Source organism: Brachionichthys hirsutus, chromosome 9, assembly GCF_040956055.1.
Source record: "Brachionichthys hirsutus isolate HB-005 chromosome 9, CSIRO-AGI_Bhir_v1, whole genome shotgun sequence".
NCBI lineage: Eukaryota > Metazoa > Chordata > Actinopteri > Lophiiformes > Brachionichthyidae > Brachionichthys > Brachionichthys hirsutus.
In genome coordinates, this window is record NC_090905.1 from 10,592,083 (window position 1) to 10,609,114 (window position 17,032).

The 17,032-nt window shown below is 41.5% G+C and overlaps 1 protein-coding gene across 1 annotated transcript; it reads right to left on the reverse strand.

Moving 5' to 3' along the window:
• Window positions 1–1,254: 1,254 nt before the first annotated feature.
• On the reverse strand, window positions 1,255–13,705 carry ghrhrl (growth hormone releasing hormone receptor, like). The gene is made up of 13 exons (XM_068743569.1): window positions 13,652–13,705; window positions 8,866–8,971; window positions 8,078–8,185; window positions 7,432–7,523; window positions 6,946–7,049; window positions 6,348–6,480; window positions 6,012–6,165; window positions 5,388–5,448; window positions 3,748–3,817; window positions 3,394–3,488; window positions 2,683–2,812; window positions 1,796–1,837; window positions 1,255–1,356 (listed from the first exon to the last, which is right to left on the reverse strand). Exons 1-13 carry the CDS (start codon window positions 13,703–13,705, stop codon window positions 1,255–1,257), a joined length of 1,251 nt encoding a protein of 416 aa, XP_068599670.1.
• Between the last annotated feature and the right edge of the window lie 3,327 nt (window positions 13,706–17,032).

A 17,032-nucleotide genomic window follows, 5' to 3' on the forward strand; every position in this document is an offset into this window, starting at 1 on the left:
TTAAACCACCGCAGCAAGAACATTGGAAACAACAAAGGAATCGCAGAGAGACACGAGAACACTGAGTGGAAGATGTTCAACTCTAACTGCAGGCTTTTCAAAGCCTTTTAAAATATCACAGGAAGAGACACACAGAAGACAAACACAAGTGAATCAACAGGGGAAAACATCGAGTCTTACATTCCTTTTTAAGGGAATGGTTCCACGGAGGAGAGACGCAGGACTGGGCGGTGACGGAACGTCTTTTGTGTTCTATCAAGGTAGTTTTATCAGGTACAACAATGAATGCAAAAAGGGATCCAACACAAATGTGTTAACTACGACACTATATATCCAATTTTATCATGACACATAATCATTCAGTTGAAATTACTGTGTGTGTTTACAGGTGTAGCTATATAACGATGTTAAAATAGTTAATGCCATGAACAATGCCTTTCTTATGTTTTCCGGTGAGTGAAGTTTCTTTTACGACTTTCCAGTCTCTCAGTACCAGTTTGGACTTCTTGACGTGCTGGAGTCATGGTTGGAGATGCTGTAAATCAGCCCTGCCATCGATCCGGCGTCTGCACGCCAGAGGAGCTGTTGCTGTCCCCAGTCTGGTGTCCAGACGGGCCCCCTTTATATTTGTATCTCTACTGTGGGATGCATGCCCAATAAAATATGCAGTAACATGGTCAATAAACTATGCTATAAAGGAGCTCATCTCAGCACTGGCATGAGTTTAATCCTACCTTAAGAAATTACGTTACACTCCACAATATCAAAATCAGGAGGGGCTTCATTATTACCTTGACATATTATGCAAACAACTTCATGAACTCAGCAGAAGAAGAAAGTTAAATCAGGATGGACCCAGGAGAAAAACAAACACACGGAATCATGTCCGGTTTATCAAGGGCTTCCGACATGCTGAGATTAGACGAATCAAATATGAGTTATGTAATCTAATAATAATAATAACGTGAAAGCTATAATAATCTAATTTCGGTGTAATGCGAGTTGGCGGAGTGGACTACCCATTTGATGCTGATAGGATCTTTCTTGGAATGCGAGTCAAATACCATGAAATTGAAAAGGCATTCTCCAATGGGAAGTTCACGAGCATTTTGGTCGGAGTACTGCAGCCTGGGAACAGTCTGTGGCAGGGTGAAAGGGGAATGACTAGCAAGCATTGCACAACTAATTACATGCACAAAAGACCCTTCAGCAGAAATTCTACAGGAAGGGGGTGAAGGTGCGTAAGGACACGGACTAGAGCGGCGTGTCCATCTGGCTGCCCCTTGCTGCACGCGTCACCACGCCATAGCTCCTCTCCTGCCACCTCAGCCAATGGATGCCGACTTCTTTCTGGACCTGTCAACCCCACACAAATGCAATTGGTGACAATTTGTGGTGTATAAAAGCTACCAAGGATGATGACGTTTTCATCCGTTGCTCAGTTACTTTCCTGTGAAAAGTTCAGTAAAGGTTCAGAGGGCTGACAGTAGACCAGACATTTAGCTCATTTAACGGTGCTCAACATGGTCCGTCCTTAATGGTTGACAAAGGAAAGGATATTGATTTTGTTATTATATAATGGAGCCATATTATCAAAGCATTAAACTATTTATTCAACCCTGGAATAAAGGACTGAAATAAAAATAGATCATATTGTACATCGTTAAATATAACTTTTACTTACTGGCATAGGGTTTAAATAACTAACAAATAGACAGTATGTGTTTCTTATCGCTCACGTGATTTGTTTGTTGAATATGTTGTCGTAATGAATTGTGTTGGGGTTTATACTGACCTCGTGGTTCAGAAAGCAATATAGAACAGCAACAATGAGCCCCTGTAGGGAGGCAGTTTTCATCATTAAAATGCAGGATTACACCACATCGTCAAAACGTTATTCATGTCAAGGTAGTTGAACAGTCATCGAAATGGAAATTCTAAATATCTTAATGTAATCGATGTCCCACTCACGGCTCCAGCAAAAAAAAATAACAAAAAGGTTTTAAATTATATCTCGATAACACACTCCTGTAAAGCATAACTAATGTAAAGATATTAACTACCACCCATATAAAAATAGGATTTTCTATCGTTCTTGTAGTTATACTATAGTACTTTAGTCCCCTTCTTCTACAAGATTAAATTCTGGACATTTATATGAGATGCTCTGGATGAATCATATTTACTTTGTTCATTCTCTGACTCTTCCTCATCAACTTTAAACAAAATGACCATACTTCCATTTGGTTTATGACACAATACATATCCGGGCTGCAAAAGATCCCAACCCCATCCCAAAATGTATTGCCCACTGGTGACATTTAGAGCATTCATGCATAATGGAGGCGCCTTAGCAGCTGATTATTAAATGAAACTAATATTGCTGACTCAAATGGCTTTACACCTAATGCCACAACCACGCCAGATGTTTTACTTAAAGGGGGAAACAGGACTTTCATCTTAAAATGACTGAGGACTGGTTACCCCATTATTGAAGGTGCAGAAGGCAAAGTAAATTCAGGCAACGAATTTACTTTTAATTCTAGATTAGTGATATGAAGAATCATTCTGTGTATGCGTGTGAGGAGAGAAAGAGAGAGAGAGAGAGAGAGAGAGAGAGAATATTTTCAGGGTAGTGGAGCAATTTATAATAGTCAAAATATTCCATGTTATTGTGTGTACCTGGAAAGATCCCATGCAGAGCTCGATACAGAGGCGCAGGTTGACACTGAAGTAGTCGGGCAGAAAATTGAAGAGCATATAATGAGTACCAAACAAAGGGATGAGGAGGAGGGTGGACTTCGTCAGGCGTCTGTTGCACAGAAGGGAAGAAGATGCAGGAGGTTAGGCTTTAGGGAGTGGTTCAGTGACTCATGCTCCTGGCAGCATCAGGCATGAGGACACACTGAGCATCAGAGGTCAAACAAAAGGGTTCTTTGTAGAGGTTATGCTTTTATGTGTTGACGTTCATATTAATGGAGTGATGCAATACAAAATCCAGAAAAACATTACGTCCCTGAAGACTTTAAGCCAATTAGAAACTCAATTTCAATTAGACATTCTGAAAAGCCTCTTGGCTAAGTAGACGTGGACAGACTGACTAGTTAGATGTTGTTTATGATGAATTATGCATAGCTCACTGTGGAGGATCAACAGTTTCCACATCTTGCATATTATTGTATTCAAAAGGATCCACTTGACAGAGTAAAAAAAAAAAAGGAAAAGAAAGTGCATTACAGAAGACAAGAAACACAAACTCATAGAAATGCTTAGAAATAACTTCCGTTTAAAATGCTCTCCTGCAGGTGTTTCTCTTTTTTGGTGCAATGACAGCTTGTCAGAGAAGCAGCATTAGCTCAGTCACCCATACTGTGCCCCCAGCTAAAGGATTACCGGTACTGAGAAGAATTGTTGTTGAATTGGATCAGCCGAGGATTGAGCTTCTGTATCAGGATTCTGATGATGTTCACGAAGAGCAGAAAATTTGCCTGATAATAGAAAAAAAAAAAAAAGGTAGAAATGAAGAAATAATTTTAATGACAAAGTCTTGTCAGCTACTCGAAAAAAGATCCCTCACAACAGTACGATAGTTGAATGTCATGACAACAATATGTGCAGGTTAGTGTGTAATTAACTGGGACTTGTGTGATGGCAAGGAAACAAATGGTCTTCAAAGCATTCTACGTGCTTAAATAACAGATGTGTCCTGTTTTTCTTTCGGGGGGGTCAACATATGGGAATATTTACTGCTATAGACACCACAATTGGTCCTTTGATGATCCACCAATAGGGAGAGTCCTCGTTTATGTCCCAACACCTGTATAGGAGGATATTTAGAAAGATGTCCTTTAATAAGTCTGGACAAGCTCTAGGATTATATGCTATAATACCCCAAATCCAAAATAAAGCAAGGTTGTTCTGTAAAGCGTTACTTCAACAAATGTGACGATTCCTTTCTGACACTTACGTCGATTTAAGAGCAAATTAATCATGCTGTACCTCATAAGCTTCGCTGATTTCTGTAAATGTATTATTCATGTTCTGACTTTACGCAACAGATCTCAAAAGAAGTCGAGACAGACACAGCAACAAACTGGGAATGCTGTGGAGGGCTCAGGTGCACCTGATTGGGCATTCCACAGGTGAAGAGGCTCATTAGTATTCTCGAATGGTTCAGTCCTGTCGTTCACTTTAGCGACGAATGATGTTCGCCACAGCATGAGCAAACAGTCCAGCTACATTTCTCAAAGCTCAATGGTGAATAATTTAAGAGTTTTGCAATCTGCAGTCCAACATCATGTATTCAGAGAATCAAGAGGAATCACTGCATGTAAGCAGCAAGGTTGAAGAACAATACATAAAGCTAGGGACCAGGAATCCCTCAGGCAGCGCTGCAGGCAGGCAAATCGACAACAATGAGAAGTGATGCAGATCAATCACGGGCCGATCTCATCTGAAACTGAAGCAAAGTCGAAACGGATCGTGTCTTTTAATGAGCCCACATTTGAAACAGATGTTGGAAATGACTGATGCCATGTCCTCCAGCCTAAACGATAGTCTTTGTTTTTGACAAATGTAAATTAGGTTTACCAAGGATATTTTCTGCAGTTCAAGCGACTTATTTTTATAGGGACATCCCTACTGATTCCAGCAAGACAATGCCAAGGTATTTCCTGCATGTCATACAACAGTATTCCTTCAAAGTAAAATAGTTGAAACGTCCAGCCTGCAGTCCAGACCTGTCCCTGGTTGAAAATATGTGGAGCATTATGAATCAACACAACAATGGAGACCTTGGAATATTGAGCAACTCAAGCAAGAAATCTATTTTCTGAGCTTCAACAATCATTTTCCTCTTCCCAAAGGCACACTGGATGTAAAAAAAAAAAAAAACAATAAAAAACAACTCTTTTAAATATGTTGCAGGTATCAAATCAGCACTACAAAGGGAAATTGCAGGAATGTATATTTCTAAAAACTATAAAGTTTATCAATGTGAACATTAAATATTTTGTCTTTATACTGCAATAAATTGGATTTGGGGTAAAAAAAATAAAAAAAATAAGACTTTCTAAATAATGACATTCTACCTTTTTTACATTTTATATAATGTATAAACATTTTTGAATTCAGGTTTTAAAATGAGCCCAACTAAATTAAAACTTACAAACTACATTAAAAAGAAAGCAATTACACACATTCAAATAAAAATCATCATAAACATGTATTTCAATGTCTATATTGTATAATATAAAATAATTGTATGTTCTCCACTGTGGCTCTATCTGCTGCAGCCTTGCTGTGCATATGGTCATCAAGCCACATCGTGCTGTAAACATATATCAGTAATCATCGATGGTGCATATGAAGTGTATCGATGTGTATACTCTGTGTCCTCAAAGTACACCCTGGATCCAATCCATAGGATGATGAAGACCACTGGCACACCTGAAGAAAGGCAGAAAATCAAAACTATTCAGTCAGTGGGTCAGTAGGGCACAATATACGTCTGACATTGGAAATTACATTTTTTTTCTAACATCTGCAATGGTCTGTTCAACAAGAAGAGACAGCAAATTGAAGTTTCATGCAATACAGATCTTGACTTCCTGCGCCTTCTATGAATCTTCCATTTTCATTGCAATTTTGCAAATAAAGGTAAGTGAATTTCCAAACCGCATGCAGGCTGGATGAACTGGATAGTGCAAATAACAGATTATAAGCATTTATCAGTTCTGAGAATTCTGATAGAATCTGAGGAATTATATTAGATGCCCAGTGATAAAAGCCACTGTTCACTTCCTGAAGAAAATATATCTGATGGTCAGATGAGAATTATTCTCTTCCTTTCTTGAGCCAACATGTAGTTATTATATTTGTAAAATGTTATTTTATTTATTTTACACATTCTAATATATATATATATATATGTTGGGGGAATCTCCTAAGGAACCAAATCCTCCCGCTCAACGTTGTGAAGGTTGGAAAAGCTGCATGTAGAGATTTCTCACCCCATCCAAGCAGGCGGTAGCCCCAGAGGCATCGTTGACTGTGATAGAAGGATGAACGAAGTAGGGAATTGAGGTAGAGTGCCTCCACCAGAAGCCAGAAAAAATTTGCCATTACACAGTAGTGACAGAAGACCACGGAGGCCTTACAAGCGGACTGAAAAGAACAGGAAGGGAGATAAGGGCCGAGAGTGAATCAACAAGATGAGATTTGTATGAAAGAGGTTGTGCACAGGCAATGTGAGGACAGCAATGCATAAATATGTAGCGGGGGAGTTCTGCCCATAGGATTTTCTTAATACAACCAAGAACCTCTTGTCCGCAGTGCCATTATCTTACAGTGGAGAGGGTGCAGTGGTCGGTGTTGTCACTTGAGAACAGAGTAGTATCCTTTATGAATACAGCAACAGCTTTCAGGATAAAGGAGGTGAAGAGCTGAACGTGAATGAAGTTCCTGGCACAATGTAGCCTCCTGTTGAAAAATCAGTGAACAAAAACATAACCGAAGTCCTGCTGTTTTTTATGATGCTCCAAAAAATTCAAAGCCAGATAATGTGATTAGTTTAAGACGATCCGATAATAAAAATGAATACAAAAAAACCCCAACATATATCAAAGTCGAAAGGCACTCAGAGAGCACAGATCTCCGCCGAGCAGCTCATTCCCGTCCACATGGTGATCTGGATCATCATCAAAAGGTTCTAAATAGTTCCTGGTATATTTATACATCAACCATGAAAAGTGAATCAGAGTTGATGTGTATTTTTAACTGATATTTGAATCCATAAATTGACTAATATCGCAGGCCTTTGACAAAAGCAAGAACTTGCCAGTTTTCCCTTTTTTTTATTTACACGTCAACAATGTTTGCATTCTTATTTTTCTTTTATTCGATAAATGAAATGGCCTTAAGTTCACCAAATGAAAAATGTATTACCTGAAGAGCAACAGAATCAACACAGCAACAGCCAGCACCGCCAGAGAGAGGCTGTAGCCAATGGTGTAGATCACCTTCACTGTGGCCAAGTATGATCGCTCCGTCTGAAAGCAAAACAGGAGATAAGAGCGTCTTCATAATGCCGCTCATCATGAACTTACCGTCTCAGAATGAGATCAAATTGCAGAACATGAGAACATTTCAGCTACTACCTAAGTGGCGATATTGCAAAAGGCTTTTCACCCGAGGCGCATTTGTATCTCAAGATAATTAAATTTTCTTTAATATTTTTAATTAATTTCAACGATCCAAAAAAAAAAGTATGGGCCACAGTTTTACGTCACGCAGTCATGCAGTCTGTTCAAACTGCATTCAAATCTGAACTTCTGTTCTAACATGGTAAACTAACCCAAACCATCTCTTGTGTCTGTCACTCTGTCTTTGTCCTTTTCCCTTTTGTCTCATTGTTCACCCAGCAACTCTCACCTCGGGAATGTCATCATCTACACTGCAGGCAATGTGGTACGGTAGCGACAGCCGGGACCATCCTCCGTTGGTGCAATTACGGCTCACTGAACCTGAAATCAAACAGCGAAACACCGAAAAAACGTCAAGCAAAACATATTATTCACTTCCTAACGTGTGACACAACACAGATTACGCACAACGTGTTGTGTTTGTGCATGTGGCACATCTCTTCAGATGGTTGTTCTGTCCACCACTGTGGCAAAGCTCAGGAACAAGTACGTACACATGCATCGTAATGACGTTTGGAAGAGGTATTCCTGGTGCCCAGAGGATGCAGGTTATGAGTTCTAAGTTTTCTACCAGCACCACCAACAGATATTTTTGAACCATTGCACAATGAGCGCATACAACCTTTCTGTTATTATTGCTATGCTGTTTATCTTCATATACAATTTACACAAAGTACTTCCTGTTTGATCATTTTATTAAAAAAAATAAAAAAAGTTAATGTGGGTTTGTCTATCTCTCTGACATTGACATGAGTCTAATTTACAATATATGTATATATATATTTTTAAATGCCATCATCAAACCACCATGATCAAAAATATTTTGTCCGTCAGAACAGTAGCTTCGCTTGGTTTTTCTGTGATGGTTTCATCACCTGTGTTGTTTTTGAAGAGGGAGAAGACTGCAGGACAAGCTCTCTGGACCGTCTCTCCAAAGTCTCCGTGAGGCCAACAGACAACTGCATCCCAGAAAGGCAGGCAGCCTTATTTAAGAAGTTTGGGATGAGAAAGTAAAATGAAAATAATAAGGTGGTTAATCCCAAGAGAGATTTGTGGACAGGTATTTAAATGCACATCCATCTAACGTGTAGAAATACATTGAATGTGTACTCATTATAGGTAAATGGGTTGGTGTGTATAAAGCTCATACACAACCCTCCGGTGAACTGATAACCTTCACCTCCACCTTCTCCATGAAGCATTCTGACTTAAGACCATTCATTCATTCATTTTCTTGACCGCTTTAACCGAAATCTTGGTCCCAGGTCGTGCTGCCTATCCCAGCAGTCAACTGGCGAGAGGCGGGGTACACCCTGGACAAGCCACCAGTACATCACAGGGCCACACCTAAACAGACAAATCATTCTCACACACACACTTACCCCTACGGACAATTTAACGTGACCGATTCACCTAATTTGCATGTTTTTGGTGGTGGGAGGAAGCCAGAGAACCCGGAGCAAACCGATATGTGGAGAACATGCAAACAACTCACAGAAAGGCCGCAAGTCGGATTTGAAACTGTGATCTTCTCGCGGTGAGGCAACCCACTGCCACCCACTGCACCACCGTGCTGCCCGGTTTAAGTCCTTAGTTATTATAAACATACACAATACATTTGCAAGGCCACTGCCGCAGGGTGATACCCAAACAGAACACACACCTTCCGTGCTTCCGTTTCGTTGTTCTGCAATGTACTGAAGGCAGCCACGCTCCTCTTCCTCCAGCTGAAAGATCAACTCACATTCAGGGTGCAGGCTTGACAAAGCCTAGATATAGGAGAGGAAGGAAGGAAGGAAGGAATGCTCTGTTACAGTATAGGGATATATTGTATAAACATGATAAAACTGAATAAACATTTATGTACATTTTTAAAGTTCGAGACTTATTTTGCCTTTTTATGCTATGTTGAGCAGGGAATTGTTTCCAACTCAAAAGATTTTAATCCATCTTGTTCTGTTAGTTGCAGGAAACAAATTGATCTTCCCCATTGGCACAGCACACACAGACAAGAAGGTTAGAATATTCATAGGCTAAGCCAGTCCCTAAGGACTCCGATGATTGTCTCAGCCTCCGACAGCTCTGGACTCCTTCCATCCACGGCCACTTAGAGTCTCTTCTCATTTCTCATTCATGCATTTCCTGTTGTCAAATACAATCAAAACAACTGGATTTTCATTTGACTGGCCTTCATTTCAGATTTGAACACGACATGTTGTTTCTCAGCAAGGAAAGGACTGCTGTAAGTTACGTGTTGAAGCATAAGGTGGGAGGATAGGTAATAGAGGAAGGATAGAAAGGATGGGATTGTCATGACTTCTGGTAATTATTTCTTTGGCTGTCAGGGCACTGTGATAAGAACCATATTGCTCGAGTCTGGGAAAGTAAAGGTTTCCTATAAAAGGAAGTTAGAGACTGAATTAATACAATCTCAGAGAGGATTCCTGTGTTGTGCCAAGAGAGAACATAATCAGCCAGATGTTGCTGTGGACAGAGAGAGCAGCAGAGAGACACGGACAATCAATTTCTAGATTGTTGTCCAAAGGACGAATTCCTTACTAAACTTTAAAAGCACAGCTTGTCTATGAACTGCCTGAGAAAACATCGACTGGTGGTGATGAGTTTCCAAGAATAGCAAAACAAGAGTCAAAGTGACACAACGGGCCAGAGCTGAGTCGAAACAGCCAATGACGTAGACTGGGGTGTAGCCTGACTGCTTTCAGCATAAAACATGACATTTTTGTCATGGAAATGGACAAATATATTATGGTGAACATTTACTTATTCATATTTACATACCGTACGCTAAAAAATAAAGATCCCTAATTCAGAAGTGAAAGGAAAACTGCTTCTTTTTAATCTACCTACACATTCCCCTGATTTGTTTTCTTTTGATTTAACTTTTAGCCAAGCAAACAAATGAGATTTGCTAGCATGATGTAATCACCACTGACAGATGAGTAATCACGATCCCTCTTTATTTCCTGATGGTGAATAACTGTGAGGATGGTACTAAGACGCTGACGACACCACAATAGGTTGCAGAATATCATAGCAATACTTTATTGTCATAATGCACAGACTTCTGTCTTTGATCAGCGCAGTTTCATTTCATTTCGACAGATCAAATTAGGAACAAGTGCAACCAAATACTTCATGAGTGGAAACTTCAAAAGTGACACTCTTCCTGTTCAAAGGCAGGACACAGATGCATGAAACAAATTTATTCCCCGGACTTCCAGCAGAAACATTGAATTTCAGAGACTTGGAATGCGCAGCTTCAAGGTGATGCATGCATGCACACAGTAGTTGAGTTTCGTTGTTTTGTTATGTGCATTGAGTTGGGGAATTCATATTCAAAGAAGAGAGAAAAGCATCAGCCAAATGGCACATTGTATGTCAGACGAGGGAACGCGTACCAAACACTGTTCACCTGAATATATTCAAGAGGAGGCTGCAAAGACATTTTATTCTAAATAAGAACGATGCTTTGAAAGGCAGGTGAGAGGACCAGAGGCAGAGCACGAGGGTACATGGTGTGCTAATGCATTTCAACTGCATAATAGCAGAAAGTGAAGCTTTATGTTGCATTTAAAGGACAGAAAAAAGACATGTTTCAGATAAGACCGGATAATATTAGCTAAATGCCTAGCGGTGGGCCTCTTCACACTGCAAATGCATCATGTGATTGGCTGTAAAAAATGGTCTCTGAGAGGTGAAGCCTATTACCCATCTACTTTGTAGATGCTGATTTCTATTTTCAACAAGAAATGAGCTGAACTTATCACAGCTGCAGCAATAGTGTGGTGCAGAATGAAAATGAATCTCAGATCAGAAATAAAGCGCCGACACAGCCGGTCTCTTCAGTTCAGATATTTATATTGGTCATTTTTTTATATGCTCAATAATTTCCTCTACGATATTTAGATGAGACCATGAATACAACTCGTATCTGTATGCTAATTATAAAGATGCATTAAAGAAAACGTTTGCACATGCATGTTCAACATACAGCCAGTTTGACGAACATTAAAAATCAAGCTGACATTTGTTCTAAAGTGGTCAAGCAGCGCTTCCAAAAAAATGAGGTTATAATTAAATCAAAAGGACATTTATTAGCACAGTATTCATATAATTATGTTACAAATTATAATAAAAAACATTCACAGGATGGAAATTGCATTTCTTATTTGTAATTATTGTGTGTGTTATAGTGATGTTATAACTTAGAAGGGCCCATCTAGGTGCCATTGTAGTATACAGTGAAAAATAATCCTGCAAGAGAAAGCTTCACAGAATACTCGTATGTTCCAAATTAAATCTGACATATTTTTCGTTTTCTTTTAACAATTCAGAATGCTGAATGTTGTAGATAGTGGAATGTTTTTAGTGTTCTGACTGAATTGAAATCCTGTCATGATCAGCTTGTTAATCAACTGTTCAGGACAGTTGCCCCTCTTATTGTCTCATTTCTAATCCTATCCAACCAGGTCGCTCCCAAGGAGAACCCCAGCATCTTCATCTCCAGCACTTCTATAGAATAGCTATAGCTCCGCCTCCTGTCGAGAAATACACAATCATTCTAGTCTTTCATTTCCTTTTTCTCTCATGTAACACAGTGACAAATTTCATATTTGAACATTCAAATCAGGCCAGACAGTTACAATTAGTCTTGTTTGTGTGACTGTGATTTATTTTGAACTGTGTGTGTGTGTGTGTGTGTGTTTGTGCGCGCGATTATGATTCTCTGCAGTCCAGAACAGTGAAAGAGAATAGGATGAAGTGATACACGGTGATGAGCGGCTGCCCTGCTTCTATCCTCTCTCTGTCTTGTTGATCATCATACCACCTGCTTGCCTGCGTCTCACATTTCTATTACATTATGGAAATTAGCGAGGTTGCAAATAATAATAATAATAATAACCCTATAAAGCTGTTGATAGAAATGAAAACCTATTGAGAGGGTTGTGTGAATGGCATAGTTTGCTGCTTGGCACAAACAGGAAAGAACAAGTTGTAGATAGTAAATTAAATGTCATGTCATTCAGTAAGGTAATTTTCTTAGATTCAATAGAGGTAGCATATTTTTGTACATGCATGTATTGTAGTAGTTTAATGAAAAGATCTCGGTGAACTGAGTACAGACATTCTGACATGTCAGTGAAGGACGTTTCCAAATATATTCTGTTGTCCTGTCTGCTGGTTCCCTCTCAATTACTGGGATTGTGAAATTAATTTGAACAATTTGCTGTCAAAGTATATGCTGCGTGTGTGTGTGAGTTAAATATTAAATAATAGAGAAATAAGTAGTAATAATCATAATAACAGCAGGTTCCTTAGCTACTGTAATTAAAGGCCCTTTTGCTACAATTATTAACATCCATCACAGTTTCGTAGACCCCTCAAAGCTGCTGAAAACATCACACACACCCTCCACGTAGTCAGTAAGTTGGGTCTCAGTCGTGAGGATCTCTGTTGCAGTTGGTTTCTTTTTCCTTCTACTTCTTCTTTCTTGTCATTGAGGTCATAAATTACTCACTAACAGCAGTGACTTGCGGTGAGGTTTGTGGCTGACTCTGGCAGAGGCAGATTTGCAAAGGTTATGTTTCTCATATCAGCTTTCTTTACACACACACACACACACTTGACGTACATGTTTAGCCAAGCAAGAATGTTAAATTCATAGAGAGAGGGCCTATTTGCATGTAATAGAATAAATGCAGAGGGTTGCGGCAGGAATGGCATCCGGCATAAAACTGCCACAAGGTTGATTTGCTGTGGCGACTCCTGACAGGACAAATCAAAAGAGGAATAAGATAATAGCATCTGCATCTTATTCTTCCGTTGTTGCAGTGAAAAGATTTCCTAGTTTTGAAACTCACCTATTTTGTCAATTAAACAAACGTCAACATGGACTCACCTCTGTCTTGAGGCAGAGGAACTGTCTGCCTCACCTTGTGATCTTTCTCTGCGGTTTTATGTCAAACCATTGAGACTGTACGTTATAAACACATGAGAAATACATTAATAAGAATATGAAAAATAAGAGCATATCATAAAAGTGTCCAAAAACATCAGTGACAGACACCCACCAACAGCACGTGTTCAATGCAGTGTGTGTGGGATTGAAGTGCGGCACAGCCCGGCATTGCAGCGCCTCACATCTTTCGCTTGCATTTGAACAGGACATTTGCCGATTCAGTGATTTTAATGACTTAGCGATTTTATCTTATTAAACGATTAAAGACATTTACAGATCAGAAAATGTTACTTCTTATGATGACAGGGGAGGCACTGCCTCACCTGTCTCCCTGGACGGCACGTCAACAGTCATAATCATTTGGTGCTTCACACAAGTCTTAAGCTGAAAGAGACATGTTCTCTACCTGTTAAAAAGTAATAATTATCCTTTTTGTTACAAATGTAAAAATCTTTAGTAAATTACTCACAGCTGAAGGCAAACACAAAGAGAGGAAAATCCCTCTAAGGTGGAGACAGGACATGTTTTCAGGATCCTTCAGTATCCTCCGTTCACGTCAAGCATCCTTCACCGCAACACTCCTGAAAGACTGGACGTTCGTCCGTCTCTTTTTTTTTTTTTGCCCCAGGTGTGAATTGGATCCACACATCAAGCATAAAGAAATACAATTCAGCATTTCCCGTATTTATTTTCAGAATACAAGCATTGCTCACAAATTATACATAAAAAAATGGTTTCATAGTTTTAGAACCTTGCAAAGATAACCGATCCTTATACAATATTGATGGAATACAACGTAATCCTCACATCATATGGCACTTTGCGTTTCTTATAAAGGAAAACAATACCGACTTTCCTTTCGTTTTTATTTTGAAGGTGAAGTAACCAGAAATTACAGCTGAGGCTGAAGTGTGCTCGTTCTACTTATAGTTCCTCCAAACTCTGCAGCCCTGGTCGGAAAATGTTTTAAACCTCGCTCACAAATGAGTGAGTGACAGATCTATCTATTTTAAGTCGCTTTCAGTTCTTGTTTTTGTTCAGGATGGAAGACGAAAGCTTTTTAATTTGTATTTTTTAGATTTAAAAAAATGTATTTGTAATTTCAAGATAACAAATTTAGTTTCATTTAAAAATGGCTTAATTAATTTAATTTGGAGCAGAACTAAGTTTTCAAGCTAAACAAGAGACAATCAGAGATTGCAGACCCTCGCCTCCAAGTGCCCTATCTCGCAATGTTAAAGAATCCTTTAAAAAATTCTAGAATCTGGATCCAGATCCGGATCAACGCCTTTCTCGAGGAGGACCGAGCCACGGACAGAACCTTGCTTGTGTAAAAATCTCAAGTCGATTGGGTTACTAGTTTTTGCACGTGGACAGACAAACAGACCCAATTACAATACCCTCGCCTCCCCTTCGGCGAGGGTAATTAGGATGGACAAAGATGCATTTATCCCCAAACTTGCATCTGGGAAAAGTTAAAGTCCATTACGTCCTCTGTCAAAAGAGGACCAGACGCATGAAGCACCAATAAGCAGCACAAACGCAGCAGACTATTGAGCTGAGAAACCCAGATTGTGAGTCTCTCTTCCTCAGAAATAGGTGTGGGAGGTTTCTAATAAGTAAAGAATTATTGAGGGGAAGTGAAGAATCGTGTAGATGCTGCGCATCTGTGTGGGTTTAAATATACTGAATATAAATATTCCCTTTGTGACGTGGTGAATACGGGGCTAATCGACGGTCGCCAACAACGCCACTTTAGGACCTGCCCCTAAAGATATAGTTTTTCCTTTTGGTCCCCAGCTCGCTTTAGCGGGTTTCCCCACCCGCAGGTCCGCTCACAGGGATGACCAGCACGGCATTAGGAATTCAAAACATTTATTTACACTCTAAAAACAAAACTAACAAAAGACAAGGAGAGACACGGCAGTGACAGTCTGTACGGCCAACCTGCCTTCGAGACGGGGAAACACAAAATGAGGACCCCGGAAGAGGGAGGGGAAGCACCTATATACGCCCCCCCCAATCAGTGGTAATGGGCCACAGGTGCTCCCTCCCACACCTGCCTGCGCAATTAACCCCAATCATCCGGTTACATTCCTCCCCCCCTCCGAGTTATCGGTGCCCCACCGATAAATCATAATATAAAAACAAAACAGTTTTCTAAAACAGTCAAAAACCGGCATCACCCAAAGGTCAGCGTCTGAGCCCCAAATACACCAGCGTACGCCACAATACGCGGCCCCAAAAGAACAGCCGGAATAACCCTCAGTCCGTTCTCCCCGCTGGTGATTCCTCCAAATGTCTGGCTCTCGCGCTGAGCCTCGCCCGGTCGTTCCCCGTCCTCCGCGGGGCATCAGACACCGCCACGCCGATCCCGCCACGTCGATCCAGCCACGCCGATTCCGGCCACGCCGATCCGGCCACGCCCATCCAGACGCCGATCCAAACGCCGCTCCAGACGCCGATCCAGCCACGCTGCCACGCCGATGTCCACGCTCCGGCCTCGCCTGGGCTGCACCCCCCCCAGGGTTCATGGAAGGGTCGTCTGCAGCCAAAGCCACTGCCTTGCCTCAAAAAAATAAATAAACAAAAAACCCTACCGATGCCGTGCTGGATTGTGATCCTGCCGACGACGCCAAAATGTGACGTGGTGTATACGGGGCTAATCGACGGTCGCCAACAACGCCACTTTAGGACCTGCCCCTAAAGATATAGTTTTTCCTTTTGGTCCCCAGCTCGCTTTAGCGGGTTTCCCCACCCGCAGGTCCGCTCACAGGGATGACCAGCACGGCATTAGGAATTCAAAACATTTATTTACACTCTAAAAACAAAACTAACAAAAGACAAGGAGAGACACGGCAGTGACAGTCTGTACGGCCAACCTGCCTTCGAGACGGGGAAACCACAAAATGAGGACGCCAGAACGAGGGAGGGGAAGCACCTATATACGCCGCCCCCCCAATCAGTGGTAAACGGGCCACAGGTGCTCCCTCCCACACCTGCCTGCCCAATTAACCCCAATCATCCGGTTACATTCCTCCCCCCCTCCGAGTTATCGGTGCCCCACCGATAAATCATAATACAAAAACAAAACAGTTTTCTAAAACAGTCAAAAACCGGCATCACCCAAAGGTCAGCGTCTGAGCCCCAAATACACCAGCGTACGCCACAATACGCGGCCCCAAAAGAACAGCCGGAATAACCCTCAGTCCGTTCTCCCCGCTGGTGATTCCTCCAAATGTCTGGCTCTCGCGCTGAGCCTCGCCCGGTCGTTCCCCGTCCTCCGCGGGGCATCAGACACCGCCACGCCGATCCCGCCACGTCAATCCAGCCACGTCGATCCAGCCACGCTGACTCCGGCCACGCCCATCCAGACACCAATCCAAACGCCGCTCCAGACGCCGATCCAGCCACGCTGCCATGCCGATGTCCACGCTCCGGCCTCGCCTGGGCTGCACCCCCCCCAGGGTTCATGGAAGGGTCGTCTGCAGCCAAAGCCACTGCCTTGCCTCAAAAAAATAAATAAATAAACAAAAAACCCTACCGATGCCGTGCTGGATTGTGATCCTGCCGACGACGCCAAAATGTGACAAGGGCATATGGGGCTACAGGTCCGCTCACTGTGAAGACCAGCACGGCATTAGTACAATTCAAAACATTTATTTACACTCTAAAAACAAAACTAACAAAAGAAAAGGAGAGACACGGCAGTGACAGTCTGTACGGCCAACCTGCCTTCGAGACGGGGAAACACAAAATGAGGACCCCGGAAGAGGGAGGGGAAGCACCTATATACGCCCCCCCCAATCAGTGGTAATGGGCCACAGGTGCTCCCTCCCACACCTGCCTG

Bases quoted from the DNA above. Each gene is read 5' to 3' on its own strand.
- ghrhrl (XM_068743569.1), bottom strand. From the start codon at position 13,705: ATGTCCTGTCTCCACCTTAGAGGGATTTTCCTCTCTTTGTGTTTGCCT. The intron at 7,524-8,077 runs GTGATGAAACCA...GTTTGATTTCAG, and splicing joins CCTCTTCAAAAACAACACAG to GTTCAGTGAGCCGTAATTGC. The intron at 5,449-6,011 runs GTGAGAAATCTC...GCCTTTCTTCAG, and splicing joins CTACCGCCTGCTTGGATGGG to GTGTGCCAGTGGTCTTCATC.